The sequence below is a fragment of the Lycorma delicatula genome, chromosome 4 (genome assembly GCF_047948215.1).
Source record: "Lycorma delicatula isolate Av1 chromosome 4, ASM4794821v1, whole genome shotgun sequence".
In the NCBI taxonomy this organism is placed as follows: Eukaryota; Metazoa; Arthropoda; class Insecta; order Hemiptera; family Fulgoridae; genus Lycorma; species Lycorma delicatula.
Window position 1 is genome coordinate 3222523 of NC_134458.1, and position 22446 is coordinate 3244968.

At 31.8% G+C, this 22446-nt stretch overlaps 1 protein-coding gene across 4 annotated transcripts in view; it reads left to right on the forward strand.

The window, feature by feature from the left end:
• Positions 1-22446, forward strand: part of Ptp99A (Protein tyrosine phosphatase 99A) — a 114716-nt gene that overhangs the window by 38382 nt on the left and 53888 nt on the right. For all 4 annotated transcript variants that reach the window (XM_075362156.1, XM_075362157.1, XM_075362155.1 and 1 more), the window contains exons 4-9: positions 187-416; positions 5548-5825; positions 8777-8991; positions 15802-15927; positions 19736-19905; positions 20335-20614. In XM_075362156.1, coding sequence (XP_075218271.1) covers positions 187-416; positions 5548-5825; positions 8777-8991; positions 15802-15927; positions 19736-19905; positions 20335-20614 — 1299 coding nt within the window. The remainder of the gene's footprint in view (positions 1-186; positions 417-5547; positions 5826-8776; positions 8992-15801; positions 15928-19735; positions 19906-20334; positions 20615-22446) is intronic.

Sequence of the window (22446 nt, forward strand, 5' to 3'; positions counted from 1 at the left end):
ATATGCAGATTTTTATTATTCTATTCAATAAATTTCTTTCCTCAATTAAGATAATGAAATAAATAAACTTAAACTGTTAATAATTATTTAATTTTTGTAGAATATTTAATAATTATAATAATTTTTGTTCATAATAGTTGTATAGTTATTAAATGGTATTAAATATATCTCTGTTTTTTATTTCAGTATATTAACAATTTAACTGATAATACAATGTATGAGATTAAGGTACTGGGTGCGACGAGAAGTCTGTTTAGTACAAATAATATTGCAGGTAATGCATCAGAATCAAGAAAGGTATTGATATCAAATTGTGATAACCAGAATACTTACATGCTCAGCGCCGGTGTAATTGCTGGAATTGTTTGTGTCGTATTTGCTTTACTTCTTGGAGTATGTGCATTTATTATTTGGAGGTATGTGTGGATTTAGTATAACAGTTAAAAATGAAAAATTCATCTAATATATGTCTGGAATTTGATTGGAATAAATATAGTCAATACTCATAGACCTTTTAGTCTATAGTATTGATTTTGAATTTTTATTGTAACATAATATTTGTTTAATATCCTGAATATCCACTGCATTAGTTCTTTTTTTTTAATTCAGTAATTACATATATAAGTAATGTTAATTAATTATTATGTTATGACATAATAATTGTATCGATTACACAGTAGATTATTGTATGATATTTAAAGTCATAAAAGTATAAAATGAAATTTGAAGGAGAAAATGTATAATCCCTGTGATTAATTAATTAGTGCCTGGTGTAGGAATTTGTCAACTTCGTTGTCTAACATACTTTGAATCCTGCAATTGGACTTAGATTTTATAGGATGGTCGAGTTTAAAATCAAGCACATTAGGTAGTATTGTGTTGCAAGAAACCTTGTAGGGTTTAGTTAATTTTAATATTATTGTATGCAATGTAACACATGATTTTCATTATATACCTTATCGACACAGAGATTATATGTCAGTTTATATTTTATCCCGTTGTTTCAATGCTTCAAACTGTTATTGAACTCACAAGGCCAAAAGGTGATAAAAAAACAATAGACTTAAGAATTCAGACCATATTAGGAAACAAACAAAAATTGGAAAAGGAAGTAAAGATTTGGGACACATAATAATAGATCGGCTGTCAGAAGAGAAGCCTGATAAACCTGATAGTACAGAAGCAAATATGTTGATAAGATCTGTGCTTTGAAGAAGGCCTAGGATTATATTAGGAGGCATTGATATGTATAGAAGTCAGGAAGTAGTAGAGGAAAAAACTGGCACATAACCATGTGAAGAAATTGGACTGAGGCTTGTGTAGGAAAAAAGAAGATTAATATTTTCAACACTGCCAGAAAAACAAAATTTTTTCTGGTTGTTAATTTTTTTCTATCTTTTTCAATAAAGGGATACTTAAATTTAAATAAAAAACTGTTTTTATTGTTGTTTTTGATTTTTTCTACTTTTTTTATTTTTTTTTTATATAATGGACCACAATGGTCATCCGTAGTCACTGTTATTCGTAACTTAGTCGATGACTGGTGGACGACTATCGTAGTCCATGTTAACCCATTTCTTGCCAATGTTTCATGAACACAACAGGTAATAAACCATTTTTTTTCCTGCAGTTTTTTCAATGTTGTTATTGTCAACTGGAGATTATATATTGATATTTATATAAAAATGTAGATTATATATTGATTTCACCCATGAAGTTATTCATCTGCAAATGCCATCAGCCTGAAAGTAATCGATAAATGTATTTCTTTTTTTTTGGCAACTTTTTAGATATAATTATTGATTTTTCTATTACATATGTTATGCAAATAAACGTGATATGTTTGTATATAAATCAAGGATTAACAGTAATTAAAAATGAACAGTTTGGTACATATTTTCATTTATTTAGTTTTTTTTATAAATATGTAAGTTATACTGTTAAAACATTTTACTCTACATATTAGTTTATTTGTATAACACAAAAAACAAAAACTGTAAATTTTGAATGAAAAAATGCTTAAATTAATGAGCATAATTATTTATGAAAAACAATAAACAATAATATTTTTTTAAAAGTAAATGTCTGAAATAGTTATATTAGAATTACTTATTATTCACACGATACAAAAAACACACACAAATATACATAATATTTTTAAAAAAAGTTTAAAAATAACAGTGTCAGAACTTACATATATATTATAATAATATAAAAAAATAACGTTATAAAAAAGTATAAATACAAAAAAATTAATTTTATGATCACATACTGAAAAGAAAGAAAAAGATAGAAAACAAATATAATGTTTATAGAGTAGTTTTTTGATGTTCAAAACATTTGCTGAGACACAAGGCTGGTAACCTAGGACAAACTGAGCAGTGATACTTAGTGTCTTTGTGGATCTTTTTACATGCACATACCCTACTTTTTTTTGGGTAGCATCTTTTGTCCTTCTGTTGGGTGTGCTCATGTTACCTGAAAGAGGTTGTTGTGGATCGTTGACAGCTTCCTCATCATCATCATTACCATCATCTGAGAAGTCAAATTCTTCTGACTATTCGTCTAATGAGAGAGAAATATCGTCACTTTTTTCAAGAAGAGCTTGTAGTTCTTCGACTCTTTGAATTACATTTCTCTCTATCTAGTTTCCTTTTTCAGTCATTGAGGTTGAAGTTGTACCTCCTGATGTCAATGGTACTGGGTCAGATGGAGATGAATTTTGCATTTTGGAATGCAATCACTTTAACCTTCCTCATGGTCCGGTCATCCTTAAACAAATAAAAATAATTATTTATAAAAGTAATAACCATTGGAAATTATTATTTTTCATGTTATATGATAAGTTTTTGTACCCTCAACAAGCATGAAATAAACTTGACATAAATTTTTGTATTTCTGTTATATATATGTTTGCACAAATAATAATAATATCAACAAATTCATTAAATTTAAAAGTAATGAAATAGTGTTTTATTTGAAAAATTAAAATAGTGAAAAAACTGTAGTATTTCAAAAGAAAAAAGTAAGGGAATTCAGTAAAGAAAAATCAAGAGTAAAACACAGAGTAGCAATATAGTCTGATTTTTATATATAAAATTATGATAAAATTAATAAAAAGACTAGAAATTATGTCAGAAAGTAACATAGAAATAATGAGAATAAATACTACATATTGTCAAAAAAATTAATTATAATAATTAACTTACCTGATAAGTTAACTTGTGTTTAGATCTTATTGTTTATTGAAATTAGATTAAATTAAAATATTCTTGAATAGTTTTCACTGCACTTAAAAAAAAAATACATTTAAAGTTAAAAATGCACAAAAAAATCGGCAAAAAGTTTGTATAAAACATGGTAAAACTGTTGTGATCTGCATTTAAAGGAGACCTTACTGAATGACTAAGTGAGTGCCAACTTTGTAAAAATGATGGCAAGTGAATGAAAACAAATAATACGCACATAAAAAAGAACCATGATGGTAGTCCAGATCACCCATTAAAGCCACTGTGGACGACAATGGTAATCCACAGTGTGTGATGTGTTAATGAATCCGACAGTCATGAAAATTAGTGAACATAAAGTAAAACTAATAAATTCACAAACTCCTTCAGGCCCTTTATTTAATATTTCTATATTATCTTCATAAACTACAGAAGTAATTTTCTTACCATAAATATTGTACTTTCTAAAACTTTGTTAAATTAGCAAGGTAAAAAAAATCAATAATTTTAGAAGAGTAATATGTCTTGTTATTAGTTTTTAAAAACTATGTTGCTGGGACTGAGAAAAATCTGGCTATACCCATAAAATAAAAGTTTAATTTTGATTTCTGATCCTTTACTTAGACTGAATTTTAAAATTTTTGTAGCAGATCATAATGAATTTATGCACTTTTATTATTATGTAATTTCAGTTGAATATTCCATGCTCAATATTTATATAATTTATTGCACAGTATTTGCGACTGTTATCAAAAACACTTCATCAGTTGCATAAATGTGAAAATTACCTATTACAGAGTTCTTACTGTTCTTGATTTTTGTCTATTTTATTAAAATTTCTTGCTGAATATTTTCTTAAGTATTAATTATTAAAAGGAGCTTCATGCTATTCATTAAATATAATATTCAGACTGTGATATTCTAACGAATTCCCAAATTAATTTTCATTTAGCTATAGTACTAAAAGAACAGTATGTATAATCTCTCACAGTATTTAACATATTATTTACTTGTGTTAAAATTTACTAGTTAAAAGCTCAGTTGAAACTTTCAGCTGGTGAAAATTATAAGTTAGACACATTTCTTGTGAATTATCTTCATTGCAAGATCGAATTGAAAATTAACACATCTTACAATTTTTCAGAAAAAAGCTAAGTAATTTCTTTTTAGTCTGCCATAGAGTAGTTTTTTTTAAAAATAAAGACTATTTTATTTGGAAATTTAACCATTTCTTTTTTTGACTCCAATGCCTGTGATCATAACACAAATAATGATTCCAACATTCATATCAAATACATAATTAAAAAACATTTCAAATTATTCCGTCATGTACAGGTGTTATAAATTGTCCTAAATATTTCCAATATCACAAAATATGGTGAATTGAAAAATCAGCCGAGAGAATATAAAACCATATTTTTATCCCATTGAGTGTTATATAATGTCGTGGAATATCTTGCTTTATGTTTAATGAGTGCAGGTTGTGTAATGTACTATCCACTCTAAATACTATTTTACATTTTTAACTGTAATTTTTATGATAGTGTTTACCAAATTTCTAAACTTTCATCAATTTGAACTCTTCTTGCAGCACTATTTCTGTTTGTAATTTATATTTAACATGTTTTGCTTACTTCTGTCCTCTTATCAGTTACTTAACATTTCATTTTTAATAACTTGAGGCATTACCAACAAAAGAAGCATTAATGTAGATATTCTCTTGTAATTCAGTTAAAAAAATTATGGCTTTTAACAAAATTTGTTCACAGTTGCATGCAATTCAATAAATTATGTAAAACATATATTGCAGGATAACTCAAAAAAATAAAATAAATAAAATAAACTTGATTCAAGAGTAATCTACAAAATTGAATGTATTGAGAATACATGTACTCAAAACCTACAAATCATTTCATTAAAGGTTTTTAGAGCACTTTTAATTTTTAGTTTTCCAGATTATATTTCAAGGATTGCATATGTATTCTTTGATAAGCTTTGAAGTCAAGATATGACATTGATTTTGCATCTTGCAAATTAGAATTATGCAGGTATTCTTAACTAGCAAAATAAATAATGGGATTTATTAATGAAAAGTTTCTATAAACCTTTTTATGTTTTATAATTTTGTTTGCTTCTAATATTGTAGGTTCCAATTTTTCTGTATTTGTATATGTCTGGTTCCTATTTTTACAGAGTGTATATCTACTACATATGAGCAAATGGTCATGCAGTTATTTTCATGTCTGTGAAGGCACTATGACAGATTTTCTTTGTTCATTGGATCATATAGTGTGTCATCAAATTATATTCTTTTTTGCAGGAATTGGTTGCATGCGGCATATTATTATCTGGAAGATCCTGTGGGTCCGATAGTACCAATGGTAGAACCTGATTGGGAAGCTCATGTAGATCCTGACAGTGCTGTACCGGTAAGCCGGTTTGCAGCACATGTAGCAGAGCTGCATGCTGATGGTGACATTGGCTTCAGCAGAGAATATGAAGCTATACAGGCAACTTCTACCAGAGATGAATATACTACTGAACATTCCCAATACCCTGATAATAAGTTAAAAAACCGTTACCTCAATATACTCGCTTGTAAGTATTTATGGTAAAATCTTGTACTATTTAAAGTAGATGATTGTTTAGTAGTTTGTAATTGCTTTTATATATTTTTTCAAGCTTTGTTTCAAATGTTTTTTAAATAAACATTTTTATAAATGGTATTCATAACAGCTATTTTCTGTTTTCATATTCTATATTTAGTAAGTGTTCTTTATTTCACCAATGTACTTATGCTGTATGCACTCATATTTACTCATTTGTATGTACTTGAAAATTATAACAATTATCACAGTTAAAAAAAAAGAAGAAAACAAGATTTTACTCATAAAATATTACCAAATCTCTACTTAGAGTCTAAAATTAAATGACTTGTTTCAATCATTAAACATTCGTCACCAGCAGATATAGAGGAAGAAGCATATATAAGCAAATACACTAATGAAAAAGAAAAAATAATTATAAAAAATATTAATCTACAAATAAACAGTGTGTACGATACATTATGAATATCTATTTTTAGCATTTTTTTAGAATAGCAGTTGAAAATACAAATCATTATTTTTTCCATTTATTTTATTTTCTTATATACTTTATATATTTACTCAGTTTATATCGGTGATGATTGTTTATCAGTTAAAATGGCCATCTAATTTTAGATTCTAATTCTTTCGGCCTTATCTGGTTTTCCAGGTTACTTTACGTTAAGCATAGCTTTTTATTTAGATAATTAAAAGAAAATTTTATTCATTTATTTATTTTTGTTTGTTTTTTTTTATATCAGAAGATAAATCAAACACATAATCCGCATTTGAGAGACATACATATTCATCTGTAATTCTTCCTTTTGTTGTAGTGCTGCATTACACATGATCGTATATGAATATTTGTTTAAACTGTTTTCTCTGATTCAGATTCTTTGCATTTGTGTAAAGTTTCTTTTAACATGCAAGTATCTATCCTCTTTGACAGTGTCCTTTATTCTGCTTTATCATTATAGTAAGTTTGTTGTTAAATATTTAATTTAAGGTTCATAGATCATAGTCGCTATAATGCTGCATCGTTAGGATTGTAAAATCATTTTACATGGTTTGAATGTGTTCATTAAATGAACTCTTACTAAATTTATGGTACAGAAATCTGAAACCAGGAATACAACAAAATATAAAAGATTCAGAAACTTGCAAAATAAAAATAATTTGAACTGTACCGTTTTATGACTTAAAACACTTTTCTTTTGAATAGGTCATTATAAATAGATATCTACGTCAGACTTGTACTGAATAACATCTTTGAAGAATAAAGTGCAAAATGTTTCACCCAATTGATTTTAGAGTTTATTATGGTGATTTTCTACCGCATATTTTTATCAATGTAGTAGTCATAGAATGTTTATAGGTTCTTTTTGGTTTACAGGAACATAGATAAAAAAAGAAAGTTTTTTTTATTTTAAAAAAACTGATGGCTGTCTATATTTTCTATTCAAAAAAATTATTTTTTTCTCTTAACTACAGCTATCATTTACATTAATGTTTGCTTCATCAATATCATTATTGTTATTATTATTAGTTATTAATAGCCATAGGACAACTTGAATTATTAGTAAAACTAGAAAAACAAAGTAATCTCAAATAATACATTATTTATTCCCAGTAGATTTTGTCCTTGTTGTTTTCTAGTTTTGCAAACCTTATGCTTTATTGAAATAAATATCATCGGTAAGAGATTATTTCTGTTCATTGCCTTTTATAGTTACTAAATAGTTTGTAAGTATAACAAACAAATCACTGACTGAAACCATTTCCTGTTTCTTCAAATTTAGACTGTACCTCGAATAGCATTTTCTACATAAAGTACTTTTTTATATTCAAAATATGTACAGGAGAATAATTAATAGTCTAACACAAATGCATTACATGTATAATTATTCAAAGTAGGAACATCATACCTATAGAATAATGTGGATACTATGAAATTATCACAATTGAACTGATCAGTTATGTTATAACTGTGTTACACGGTTCAAACTGAGATTCTGTCATTGTATCATTAGGAGAACAAATAAAAATCAGATATATAATTTAAAAAATGTGTTATACCATACGGTGGCATGTTCAAAAAACTAAAAGAAATCAGATAATCATTTGTTTCATAAATAAAGTTTCATAATTTTTTTTTGCAAAAGCTAATGGTGAATTCACAATATTCCCGATATTGAAAACGTAACAGGGTAGTATTTTAAGAAAGAGACGAGGTTAGTGTTAAACTGTAATCAGGCTTGTAGCCTGCTGTGAGGTGGTTTAATTTAAACAAAAAATAAAAAATGAAGAAGATATGATTTAATTCTTAATGTTAACTTAACCATGTACATGTGAATACAGTATGGAGAATTTTTAGTATGTCTAAAACCCCTAGCTTGATCAGATTCAAACCCAGATTTCAAATGAATTCATAACTTTCTGGTTGAACAATGGAGATACTACTACTGTGCCGCGAAGATTGCTACTTATTAACCTTTAGGTTAATTTTAAATACAGCAAATTCCATTATTTTATATGTTTAATTGTCATAATAATCTTAATCTTCTGTTTCAGATTTTTTTTTGAATAATTTGCAGAAGTAGTCAGATTTAATAATTCATTTCACAGTGTTAAATAAAATTTGTTTTTGCAGTTTATAAGTATGCATAATCATGACTATCAAAAACATAAAACATTTTCTTTCAAACTAAGTAATTTAGACTCGAAAAAGGTGTGGTAGACTGAAATACAAGTTAGGTTTGACAGGAAATGTCTGAAAATCTATGATTCTATGATCTATGATGTTATCTATGATAATCTGTCATTTGTTTGTTATAATTTTTACTGTAAGCAAATTAAATTAAAATGATTACAATAGGATTATAATTTGTAATATTTATAATATAAATATTACAATATTTGTAATATTTATTTAATAATTACATTTTATAAAATCATTTGTTTTAGATGATCACAGTAGAGTACGTCTGTTACCTGTACCTGGTCAGGGCAAATCGGATGATTATATTAATGCCAACTATATAGATGGCTTCCATAGATCTCATGCCTACATCGGTACTCAAGGCCCTTTACCTATTACATTTGATGCTTTCTGGAGAATGGTTTGGGAGCAAGGAGTCGCCATAATAGTAATGATCACAAATCTTGTAGAAAGAGGCAGAGTAAATACTTTTTTATAATCTGTGCATTGTATTTAGCATTCTAGTTATGTTTAATATGAATTAAAAATACTAGCACGTGTTTTTTTAATAATGTATCATTAATTTTAATATGTGAGGTTTGATCATAAAATAACAACATTTTTAATTATGCGCCAATGGAGATATTTAATTATTACATGGAGTTGGTAGCATTGTGTTCTGTATAACCTCCTCTGTAGCCAGATATTCTTGGTTTGTTGATATCTTGTTTAGCTTTCGTGTTATGTTATTTGAGTGCAATGTGTTAAAGTGTTAGTAATGATAAATTGTTATGTGATTTTTGGGAGCAACAATACAACATAAAATTTTGTGAGAAATAGGAAAACTTTCATAGAAACAATTCAACTTTTGAAACAAGCTTACAGAGATGGTGGTCTGCATCGAATGCAATGTTAAAAAAGGTTTTCATTATTTAAAAGTGGTCATCAGTCAATTGAAGATGACCCTCGACCAGGAAGGCCTTTGACTTCAACTGATGATACCCATGTTCAAAAAATCAATGATATGGTGCATGCAAATCGCCAGTTGACTGTCAGAGAACTTGCAGAATAGGTTAGCATCTCAGTTGAATCCAGCCATGATGTTTTGACAAAAAATTGAACGTGCATCAAGTTGCAGCAAAGTTTGTTCCTTGTTTGATGACCGAACTGCAGAAAGAACATTGAGTAGATGTTTGTCAGCAACTTCTTGAACGAGTCGATGATGATGAAACATGCATACAAAGGACCTTAACAGGAGACAGAAGCTGAGTTTATGGCTGCGACATTGAGACAAAAGTTCAATCATCACAATGGATTGGCAAAAGATGTCCATGCCCCAAGAAAGCATGTCAGTTTCCATCCAATGTCAAAGTGATGCTGTCCATTTTCTTCGATTTTAATGGAATTGTGCATTTTGAATTCTTGTTGCAAGGAGAAACAGTGAACCATGTATACTGTCAAAGTCTTTTACTATGGTTAAGTGAAAAAATCTGCAAAAAGAGGCCAGAGTTGTGGCAACATAACTCATGGTTCCTTAATAATGCACCCACACACTCAGCTTTGCCAATTTGTCAGTTTTCTGCCAAAAATCAGATGACTGTCCTCCCTCAGTCTCCCTACTTGCCAGACCTAGCTCCTAGCAATTTTTTTCTTATTTCCGAAATTAAAATCGGTGATGAAAGGATGCCATTTTGAGACTAATTATGGCATTAAAGCAAATTCTTCATGGTCCTTAAAGGCCATTTCAAATGAAGCTATGCAGGACTACTTCACAAAGTGGAAACACTACTGGGAAAAGTGTGTGAATATAAGAGGGGAATACTGTGAAGGCAGTAAGGACCAATTTTCTGTAAAATTATTAATAAAGTTCAGTTATTTTCTGAACAGAACTTATAATCATTAATTCTCCTATTGAGCAGAGCTATTATATGCATTTCACAACAAACAAATTTGTTTGATAACATTAATTTGAGTCAGAGTTGCTACCTCTGAAGTAATGATGTTATTATTTCTATCTGTAAACGGTGTTATGGCATCACTCATATTGCTGAATAATATCTTTATCGGGATAACTGTTCAGTAACAGCATGTTTCTATCTACGAAGAAGGCAACAGGAAAAAACACTCATTACTTTCCCTAGTAAGCCTGGCAAGGCATATTTGTTATTCTTGAGTACAGCTGTGCCATTTTCAGAAGTGATATTTTTCTCATTTCAGATCTGTAACCGTTATAACCATAATTCTTTAATTATGTCACGTAATTTTTTTTTTTTTTGTTAGTGTGCAGAGAAATACCATTTACGTACCCCCACAAATGGGGGAGTGTTGGACTTGCACGGGGTTCAGCTAGGTGTTTTTATAAGAGCCTATGTGCGCCTGCATCCTGCCAACTAAAAATCCTATTTCACCATTCCGCCCCACCTTGGGTCAGATTAGCAATTAAGCATAGCTCAACCCTGGGAGTGTCTTTGAACTCAAGGGGTCAGGAGTCCCCATGCTTTATCACCATTGCCCATCCGCTCAAGCGCAGATGAATGATGGCTCCACAGAGGGGCTGTCTTCCCCCCTTCGCTCACCGGTCGATTCTTCACCAATTGTCTCAGGTCTTTGGTTACATCAATTTGTTTCTTCTAGTAGTGGCCTGTCTCATGTCTGAGTCTTTCACTTTGTCACTATTATTTTCTTTTATTTGGACTCAACCTGGTCTACTTTATTATCACCTTTCTCTATTATCTTTAATAATACCTGTCTCGGTTCACAATCTTCAATCTTCTATTTTGACACATATATCCAACCTAATGGACCCCTGGAGTCCCCAGTCACTCATTGAAACTGTCACACTTAAGCTTGCCAGTCCTCATGACTGGGGCTATCCACACTTCCCTACTCTATTCCTTTTGTTTTAAACCATGGTAACGAATTTGGACACAGCTGAAAATTTATATGCATGAGAGTTAATATCATCTGGATCAGTTGTATCTATCACTGCAGTACACTGTCTTCTCTCATTCTCCCATCTATAACATTCAAAGAAAACATGTTCTGCTGTTTCCCGTTGGTCACAATATAGACAAAGTGGGCTATCCACCCTATTCCTTCCAAATAATTATGCTCAGAATGAACCGTGGTCGGTCAGGAATTGGGTGAGCCAGAAACCAAGCTCAACAAATCCCCTCCCAGGCCATGGTTTGATCTCGCCTATAAGCCAACAAGTCCACTCCCCCTTCCTGGAGGTTCTCCACCTGTTCTGTCATTTTTCTATAAGCTTTCGATTAGTGTCTTTTCTACACATCTTCATCTTTCCTCACAGTAACCACTAATGCCAGGTCATCCACATAAGCTATGGATTTTACCCCACCTGGATAAGCCAACCCAAGAACCTCATCTCTGACAAGGTTCCAGAGAGTCAGGCCCAAAACTGAGCGCTGAGGGAAGCCACTCGAGATTGTGAACTTCAGATCACCACAGTCCATACGGAAACCAATCCCCCCCCCTCTTGGATGTACCTCTGAATCATTCATTGTATGTAATCAGGTATTTTCCTCTCTTTCAATGCTTCAGAAATAGCTCTCCAACCGAGGGAATTAAATGCGTTTTTAATAGCTATTAATATAACCACAGGAATATTGTACATTCTCCAAGTTCCTGCTGCGGCGGTATCTACGATACACATCACCTCTTTCACCGCATCTGTCATAGACTTCCCAGGTTGAAAGCCATGTGTCTGTGATATATCCTTGTCACCTCACCTCAAGTAACCTTTCCAATAACTTGCACTGATTGTTGGTCAAACAAATCAGCGTATAAGAAACAGCACCTTCACAAACTCCTGGTTTTTTAAAAACTAACCACGATAGTTTCTACGAATTCAGAATATGTTCACTTGTCAACATGTTGTTTATAACTCCAAGGAGGGTAACTGGAGCCTTCTCCACCAATATTTTGACTATCTCTACCGGAATGTTGTCCGGCCCTGGGCTCTTTTTTAGCTTCATTTTTTTACCCACTGCAATTAATTCGGGCATTTTAAACTGGGGTATATTCTCAGCAATAGTCTCTTCTCTGATCGGATCTTCGTGCTTAGGGAATAATGTCTTCATGGATTCTCATACTTTTTCTTCAGCAATCACCGGTACCCGTTGTCCCAATTTGCACGTTACCAATTGATAACCCTGACCCCATGGATCCTTGTCAATATCCTGGCACATATATTTCTAACAATTACATTTGGCTAGCTTTATCGTGGCATTATAGGCAGCTCTAGCTCTGACATATTCTTGTCTAGCATTATCTTTAGCAATTTAGTAGTCTCGTCTATTCACCCATTGTAGTGTTATTTTTTGCTAACACTGTTTTTTTTACTTAAAGTAACTAATTTAGGGCTCCACCAGTAAGCATGTCGCTTCTCTGGTACCTTCACCGTAACTTTTGCCTTTTCACATCCTCAATTGTGACTGCAACTAAATCTTCCGGGTCAGTAATATGCGCCGTTCTTCCAATAATAACAAAATATCCCCTTCTGGAAGTCACTGTTCTCATAGTTTGAACTAAGCACGGTTGTGTTATAATCTCGTAAGCGATAAGAAAATGGCCAGATAAGTTTTCATCTTCAAGTACTCTCTAGTTATTAAGTCCCGTAACATGTTCTTCCGATATAAAAGTTAGGTCTGTTGCTGAGCATGCGTTATTACACCAGAAGGTTGGTTCATCAGCATTCATACACGCAAGGCCCAGAGCATTGGTTTTCTCTGCCAGATGCTGAGTTTTAATGTTACGGACAGATCCTGCAAATTCAGGAGATTTGGCATTAAAATCTCCTGGGAGAAGTACCTTTTTTCCTCTGAATTTAACAATCTCCATTTCCAATTCTTCAAGAAACACCACAGAATTTTCCTCTCCGGTGTTTGGAGAGTGATATCCGGAAAAGATGACTGTATCTCCTAGATCGGTCCATACGAAGCTAACACCTATACCACATTTCCCGACCTGAGTCCCCATTGTCAGGAAGCCTATTGCAGTGACTTATGTTTATCTATCTTTTATCCATCCTGGGCCTTTTATTACTGATGTATTAGGTTCAGCAATTATAAAAATGTCTACCTCATTCATATTGCCATCTCCCAGCATATATCATGCACCTGTTTACTATGGTTAGCATTCAGTTGTAATATTCTCATTTGGATGCCGTACATCTTGTAGTCCAGTGGCCCTCCGCACCTCAAATTGCGCACACCCTAATTCCTGTACATTGGGCACTCTTATGATCAGGCTTAGAACAATTGAAATAAAGGTGATGTCTGTCCTCTCCCTTGCAGTTCACATTCACATAGCCGACACCCCAACAGCTATAACATTTGTCCTCAGGCTCCCAAATATATGCTCTGCAGTGCATCCACCCGATCCGGATGCCAGCCACCACTAGTTTAATCGCAGCATGGTAAGTAGTTATCACTGTTGCATTTTTTCTCTCGCCGTATGCCGGTCTAATAGAAGAGATCTTAAAATTGTCAACACCATCAATAACCTAGCTATGGCATCTTTAATTTCCTGTTCATCAGTGTCATAGTCTATATCTCGCTGCTGAACTACTGTCCTACATCCACCCCTTGCTCTCATGTCTACTTGTCAATCTGCAGTTTTGTTGCGTAGCATTGTAGTAACACCTTCAGTCTTCTGTATACTTTTCACGCTGATACATAATTCATTATTAATTCCCTTCTCAAAGAAAGGACCTCTTCTGCCTCCTCGCGAGATATGGACTGCTTCATTGTTCTAAGAAGCTCAGCGTAAGACTTTCCCTCTGATTTATCTACTACTATCCTACTTTCATTTGTAGGCAAGGTAGATATCTTCGTTGCTGTACTAATGGTATCATGTTTGGAGCCTTCTTCCTTTGTCTTCAAGACTTTTCTTCAGTGTGCTTTGTCTTTTGCTAAATATACTAGCATCTTACGAACTAACACTCCCAGCCTACCACCAGGCACAACAAACGTTGAAGACTCAATTTCCCCTATTATTTTTCGAATTCTCTATAGTCAAAGTTGCCATCTCTTCACCCTTGGATGTCTCGTAATATATCATGTACACACTTGTCTGACTTTGGGAATCTTCCCTCCCCATGATAGTCGCTTGTTCTAACTATATCACCTGGTATTACGCCCAGATGGTCGCACAGGTCCATCTGACTAGAGTGGTCACAAAAATAGACTGTGTCTCCCTCCTTAGGAGTGTCGTTAACTTCAGTGATTTTGCTATATTATTTCTCCAGGCCATCTCCTACCTAATAACACATTCAATTCTTCATCAGACAACTCATTCTTCAACTGATGTTGTATCATTTGTTCTTTAGACAATCCCTCAGTCTGGGTAGCCTGTGTCACCGTAGATAATGGCAGTGACAACATTTGGGTAAGCGCATGAAGACCCTTTTACATCTTTGTCAGCTCCTTGTCATGGTGGGTTATGTACTTTGTTAACCCAGCCCCCATGTTCTGTTTCAAGCTGAATACAAGAAGTCCCAACTGATAAGTTAATTCTGCAGCAGTACCCACCTGCAGGTCTTCTTCCTCTGAAGATAGTTGCCTCAGTCTTTGACCTGGACCTTTCGTAGGTTTTGTAGTCGTTTGTTGCTTAGAATCTCCAGCCTCCGATGTCCCTGCAAATAGCAGTGATCTTCATCTCTCAATGGTCAAACAGCTAGTCCAATCTTGAAAATGTGATAACGGATTCAGGGCAAATTTCCACATCTGTAGAGTATCCACACGATAAAATAAGGCGGGGATTTTGGGGGGTCAGGGGGTCGATAAAATGTATAACCCCAAAAATGTTTTGTGGTGGAGGGGGTCCGAATTGATAAAGATCCCAAGAGGTTTGGTTGAAATCGAAAAGGGTAGGAAATTATGTTGGGATAAAGGTTTCCCCTTATAAACTAGAATAATTTACTCACCAGAAAAACTTCAGAAATCTTCAAAGTCCTCTTGATGTCACTTCTGCAGTAAACAACTGTCGAAATTCATAGGGCTTGAGAACAAGAGCAATAAGGTCTATAGTTGCTCGACCTTATTGCTAATAGCAATAAGGTCTATCGCAGAAAAATTGAAATAAAAAATTTGTCTATTAACCAAAATAACTTAAACTTTAATTGTTATTTAATATAATGTATCCTTATTGTGAAAAATTCTGTAATTAAATTAAAGAATTTATTGAACTTTATTTTAAGCTTAATCATTTTAAAATTATTAAACTGTAATGTAGAATAAAGTTAACTTTTTGTTGTTCAATTTTATTTTAGAGAAAATGTGATATGTATTGGCCAAAGGAAGGTACAGAAACATATGGTTTAATTCAAGTGAAGTTGGTCAGAGAGGATGTTCTTGCTATGTACACTGTTCGTACATTAGAAATATCTCGTATTAGAGTAAGTATAGATTAAATTTAGCTACTGTGAAAGTTTGGTTTGAGTGTTATTTTTGTATTATAAACAGTTCATGTTGTAACACGTATTTATTAATTCTTAATTTAGTCACAGTATAATTACTAAAATAAACGTGTACTCCAGCTGTCATTTTGGAAATGGCCGTTAATTTTAAATTGTTTATTCATCAATTAAACATATGAGAGATATAGATGCTTAACAACTTTTTTAATAAAAATATTTTAACGTACATCTAACAATAAAGGTCATTTTCCCTTTTGGTTTGAAGATCCTTTCGTTTTTTAAGCATTGGAAAGTTGTGATGAAATTTTCAGTCTAGGAGACATGAGACTTGGTGGAGAAAGCCTGTGGACCTTTAAGAAGCTGATTACTGTGCCGCAAGTGCTTCTGGAACAGGCAGATATCTGAGAAGAACAGCTCAGTCTTAAGAACGATTCCTTAAAGGAAGCAGTAGTTTTCTAAGGGTGTCGTTGAATAACAAAAATTTACCATCAAGTATTTACTAATTTGAGTACTGTGTTGCTGAAAACAATGGAAAACTGCATTTTTTCTGCAGGTGTTTTATACTTCATTTCTCTTCTTTTTAGCACAAGTATGATGGTGATCTCTTTGATAATATGTATTCTAATTTTTTTTTCTTGCTAAATGGTACCTTTGTAAATATAAATGTTCATAAATATTAAATTATTAGTTTACTGAATACTTGTTTTCATCATGTATGTTTATGAACACCAAACAGTAATCTGACAACTCGTTTTTTATCCAGAGAACTTGTTATCACTTTGAAAAGAGCAGTAAGATAATTTTTATGTAGGAATATATGTGACCACACTAAATATTTAAGAGTGATGAGAAGCTTAGCATTTTTATTAAATGAAACGGTACGATTTGATGTTCTTAACATTCATAAGTTGAAAAATCTTTAACACATAGTAAAAATTAACTTTCTGTCTTATCAATTAAGGACAATTATTATGTAAAAAAAAAAAGAGCTACATAAAAAAAGACAAAACCGAATGCAAAAATTAACAAATTTTCTGTAAATACCATCAGCATATTTATTAATGCAACAAATTTACAGACGTAATGTAAAATCTTATAACTGCCTTTTTATTATCTTTTGATATTCTTTTAACTTCCTTAAATAGCCTTTTTAGTTTTTTAATTATCTTTTATGTAGTTTAACTTTTAACGTTCTTTTTATCACGCACCACAACAGATTTAGCTCATTATTGGATTTTTGAATTGCTAATCTAATTAGTAAAAATTTCAATATTTTGATGAAGTATATTTGATTTTAATTAACAAAGATGTGATGTGGATAACTTTTTCAAGTTAATTTTTACTATATCGATAATGATAACAAGATCACATGACAAGAAAGAAAGTGGCTATCAGCTCTGAATGTTTATTACTTAAAATATGTATGCAGGTCTGTACTTAGATTATTTTTTTTTAGCTGACTTTTTTGTAAATTTATAGTTAACTGATAATGAAGCATGTGATATGAAATGCACTTACATCTATAAAATTAAGTGAAATGTCTAGATGAAATGTTAACCTGACTAAAATGTTTATTTATTTAAGTAAAACTGTAGTTTATAAAAATTATGGATTTTGTTGCAGATGATCCATCAAATTTAAGATCTGTTTTTTGCTATTATAGAATGCTAATTTTAGAAATTAATAAAAAGGATTTTTTAAATACATTTTTATTTAAGTAATGGAAAATTACAAAAAGTACAAGAATTTCACTATTTAGAAATTATTGAATTAAATTAAAGTATTTCATAGTGCTATTTTTTTTTGTTGATTATCAATGAAATGATTATAAAATGTAATGTAATACAATGAAGGGCGTCCCATGCTTTTGTTATTCGTGATATAAAATGTAAAGGAATTTTGTTAATAAATTCATTCAATATGCATTATTATAATTAAATGTATCTCAGAGATGTAATAAATAAATGTTCATATAAGAGTATATTCTCTACTGTGAATAGAAAACATTTATATATCGTCATTATCAATATAAAATGTTATTTGAATTTAATCAAAGAGTATTATAACCAGTTATATTCTTGATTCAGTTATATAATATGAAAGTGAAATTATTTTTTTTTTTTACTGCATCTTTAAATATATTTGTATTGGAAAATTTTTTCAAACAATTTATACTTTAATGCAGTAACTTCCAAATAGTGAAATTTCAGTACTTTTTGCAATATGATTGTACGGCAGAGGTTAAATGTTAAAACACAAAGAAAGAAATTAAAATATAGTATGTAAAAATATACTTACAACAGATTCTTAGCAGACAAACTAGATGAGCTATCTTTTTAAAAAATCTAAGTAAGATAATAAAAATAATAATAATAATAATGAGTGTAAAATCTCCCAACCATTAAAGAAATGCAGTGAGAGTCACAGATACTACAAATTATGATAAAAGCACAATTCCTTTTGTGTTTTAAGAATATAGATCACTTTCTGTGTAATTTTATACATAATATGCTTATTCTGAAAACATCTAATTCTATAGTCATATCCATTCAAATGCAACATCATGTTTTATTAATACTTGCTGTATTCTGTGGATTAGAATAACTGACTTACTAAAACAGATCAGTTATTTGTTTTAATCATATTTCAATTGAGAAAAATAATAAACAAATAGTTGAAATTACTTACAAATTGAATTAAGGATACTAATTTAGTGCTATTAACAACCCCCTTTTCAAATATAATTAGAGGAATATTTAACAGTCAAAGGAAAATTCACTTTGAAATTTAGGGATTTAAGAAATTGCAGTCCCAGAAAGATACAATCAAAATTAATTTAAAAAAAAAACTAATCAATTTATAGCTCCATGATCATAGTTGACATGCTAAACATGTTTTGCATACCAGTTAATAGACTTGAATTTTAAGCATGGCAACATATACTTCATGTCATCTCCAAATTGTCTTAAAAATAAATTTATTTTCAGTTCTCTCAAATTTAGCTAACATATCATTCTGTTCTGATGAGAAATTTCATTCCTGATGAAACATTTTCTTAGGTGAAATTGAATCAGTTTGCATCGGTAGAAATGGTAGTATAGTACAGGAGGGTGTATGAGCATAGCTTTTGTCAATTAGTTTTGATTGTTCTTAGTTACAGGGTGGATAGATTGAGAAATAATTGTAACGGATGAAATATTTAAATTTCAAAACAAATTGTAATCATAACTACTCATATAATGAGTTCCTAGAGTTTTGAATTATTTAAATAAGAATAAAGAAATATAAAAAAAAATTAACGGTTATATAGTGCTAGAGTATTTTTAATTAGTTTTTGGTTGTGCAATTTTGTTTTGTTTATATGATGATTTTATTTATCTGTTATTATTTCTATGCTATAGTAAAACCCAATTACAGTGAACATACGCATTCACAGTTCCATACACCGTTATACTAGTAGTAGATGACGCCAATAACTTTCTCGAGCAGCTTTAATTATTTTACTTTATTATAATTTACCTGTTAGAAGTGTTATTTTATTGAATGTAATTTAGTTATGGTAAATTCTTTCTTGTGTGCATTATAAATATATTTTTATTCATTGAAACCGGCACTTTCCATTCTAACTTTTTGTTATTATTAAAGGTATTAATTTTCATTGTATGAGAATTTTTTTTAAATATTGTACTTATTATGAGGGCAAAAATATTTTAATCCTTGAACTTAACTGGTTCTGGTATTGTTGAGAATTTTTCCAAGTAACGATTAAATTCTGTTTCCATTTTAGGTAAAGAAGAAAAAAAAACATAATTCACCAGAACGAGTAGTATATCAATATCATTATACAAACTGGCCGGATCACGGGACTCCTGATCATCCATTGCCAATACTTAGTTTTGTTAATAAGTCGTCATTTGCCAATCCTTCGGATGCCGGTCCTATTGTTGTACACTGCAGGTTGGTGAATGTGTAAAAAGATTATATTATTTATGTAATAGATTTTTAAACTATTCTACTACTATATATAATTTTTTGCCGAACAGCAACAGATGTAAGAAGTCAGGAGAAAATAACTTAGGCATAAACCCATGATCAATGAATTAAAATTTCAGCGCAGGAAATTGAAGGCTTAAATATATTATTAAAAGTTTATAATTTTGTTTCTACCTTTTACAATAATTATATCAAATTAGGTAGGTGTTTAAGTCAGACATTTGATTCTCAATCAAAGTTGGGTTCATTTCACATCTGCTATCATCTATATTATTATTATTATTATTATTATTATTATTTTATTATTATTGTTATATTATAATGTTATTATCAATTTGCTATTCTTATTGTTGATTTATAAAATTCTTGATATTATTTTATAATCTTTTTTAGTGCTGGTGTTGGAAGAACTGGAACTTATATTGTGCTGGATGCGATGCTCAAACAAATATTTCATAAGAATAAGGTCAATGTTTACGGATATTTAAGTCATATTCGTTCACAGCGGAATTTTTTAGTTCAAACAGAAGAACAGTACATATTTATTCACGATGCTCTTCTTGAAGCGATAGTATGCAGTGAAAACAATCTTTCACCGGATTGTATCGCTGAGCTTATCAGAAATCCAGACCCGTCTAACGTGTACTGGGATAAATTAGTAGCTCATTTTAAGGTATTTGTAATGCTATTATATTTATTCTATATTCTGAAGCATATATTTTATGAATTATTTTTAGTAATCAGTTAATAAATAATAGTTTTGAATCCTTGTGCACACTACTGATTATAATAAACTAGCATGCCTGTCGTGGCTTCACCTATGCTATTTGATTACTTGCATTACCCATTGCAACCATATGCAACTGTAGCAGATAAGCACTAAACAACAACAAAAGACATTTTCTTCCAACATATTTTTTTTTGTTTGCAAAACTTTGAATAAAATCCTATTATCTTAATTATGCAACCATATGCAAGTTTGTTAAACACTTTTTTAATTTATTTTTATTTTACACTTTATTCACTAATGTGTTATTCCACAATCTTTTTTCTGAACACTTAAGAAAAAGTGTCAGAGCTTAGATACTTTTGCCTGCGAGATCTTCAGGTTTTTTCTTTTTCCTTAGATACTTTTTTGCTTGCAAGATCTTCCAGACGAATTTAAAAAATGTAAAATTTTGTAATATGTGTCTTGTCCACATGGGTAATCTTCTATGTATATAAAGAAGAAAGTCTGTTTGTATATTTGTTTGTTTGGTAAATATCCAAATTTGACCATAAATGCAATTTTTCAAAATATTTCAATCCCAGTGCCATCTAGCAGATCCGTTTTTTGCAGAGGTATTTCTTTCCATTTAAGTAACACATATTCTGAATATGAGCCAAATAAGACCATAAATACAATTTTTAAAATATCTCAACCCTCAGCACCACCTAGCAGCTCCAAACTAATTCAGAAACCTTCATGAGCGTGTGCACAATAACTTGCCAAAGTTTCATCACAATTGGATGAATGGTATAGGAATGCATACGGGACAAACAAACAAACATACATTTTTATATATATATGTATAGTGTCACCGAATGGCTTCGACGGCACATAACTCATAACCTTATGGTTGCCTTGAAAAGGGCTGTTTTTTAGCATTAGCTCTGAGAAGAGCTGTTGGGGCCAGAAGATGGACTCCGGCGAAGTCGGGGAGTTGTAGCTCGTCGATTGAAGTTCAATTGGGCTTTCCCTCAGTGGCAGTTGGGTCCCCACTACAGCGCGGCAGTTGGATCCCCACTACAGCGCGGCAGTGGTGGCCCCCAGAGTCCCACAGTGTCAGTTTGGCGTCAGTCCTTCACCGGTGCGGCCGAGGTGGTTCTCCCTGAGCGTTACCATGCTGGGCCGACCCCTGCTACTGAGCCAGGTGAGCTGGAGCGGAACGGTAGCATCCATGTCCAGCGGCTCCCTCGGCAGGCTAGCCAGGGCAATTGAAGCCCGGCAAGCTGGAGCTGGAACAAGAAGGTAGTGTCTGCATCCAGCGGCTCCCTCGGCAGGCTGGCCAGGCCTGCTGCTTTGGCAGGGATGTAGGCATCCACCGGGAGGTCCCACATTGAGCCGGCCAGGGAACTTCTTCTTCTTCATGTGGTGGTCGATGATGAATTGCAAATTCACTCTTGTGCACACTCTTTTATAGGAGCCTGAGAGTGGTGGGGCTGCAGTGTCACTATGGTGGGAGAAGTGCGCGGTGGGAGTGATGCTTGTATGAGCGCGTCTGTATACTGTGTACTTGCTCACATCGTTGCTACCGTTATCGCCTGCCAATATTAAATTAGGCATATATGTGGAGCGCATCTGTATACTGTGTACTTGCTCACATCGTTGCTACCGTTATCGCCTGCCAATATTAAATTAGGCATATATGTGGTAACAATAGATAATAGAAGTGTATATCTAATATCATGACTGTTTCCAGCTGCTGTTTATTATTCTTCTTCTGATGTTATTTAAACATTCAC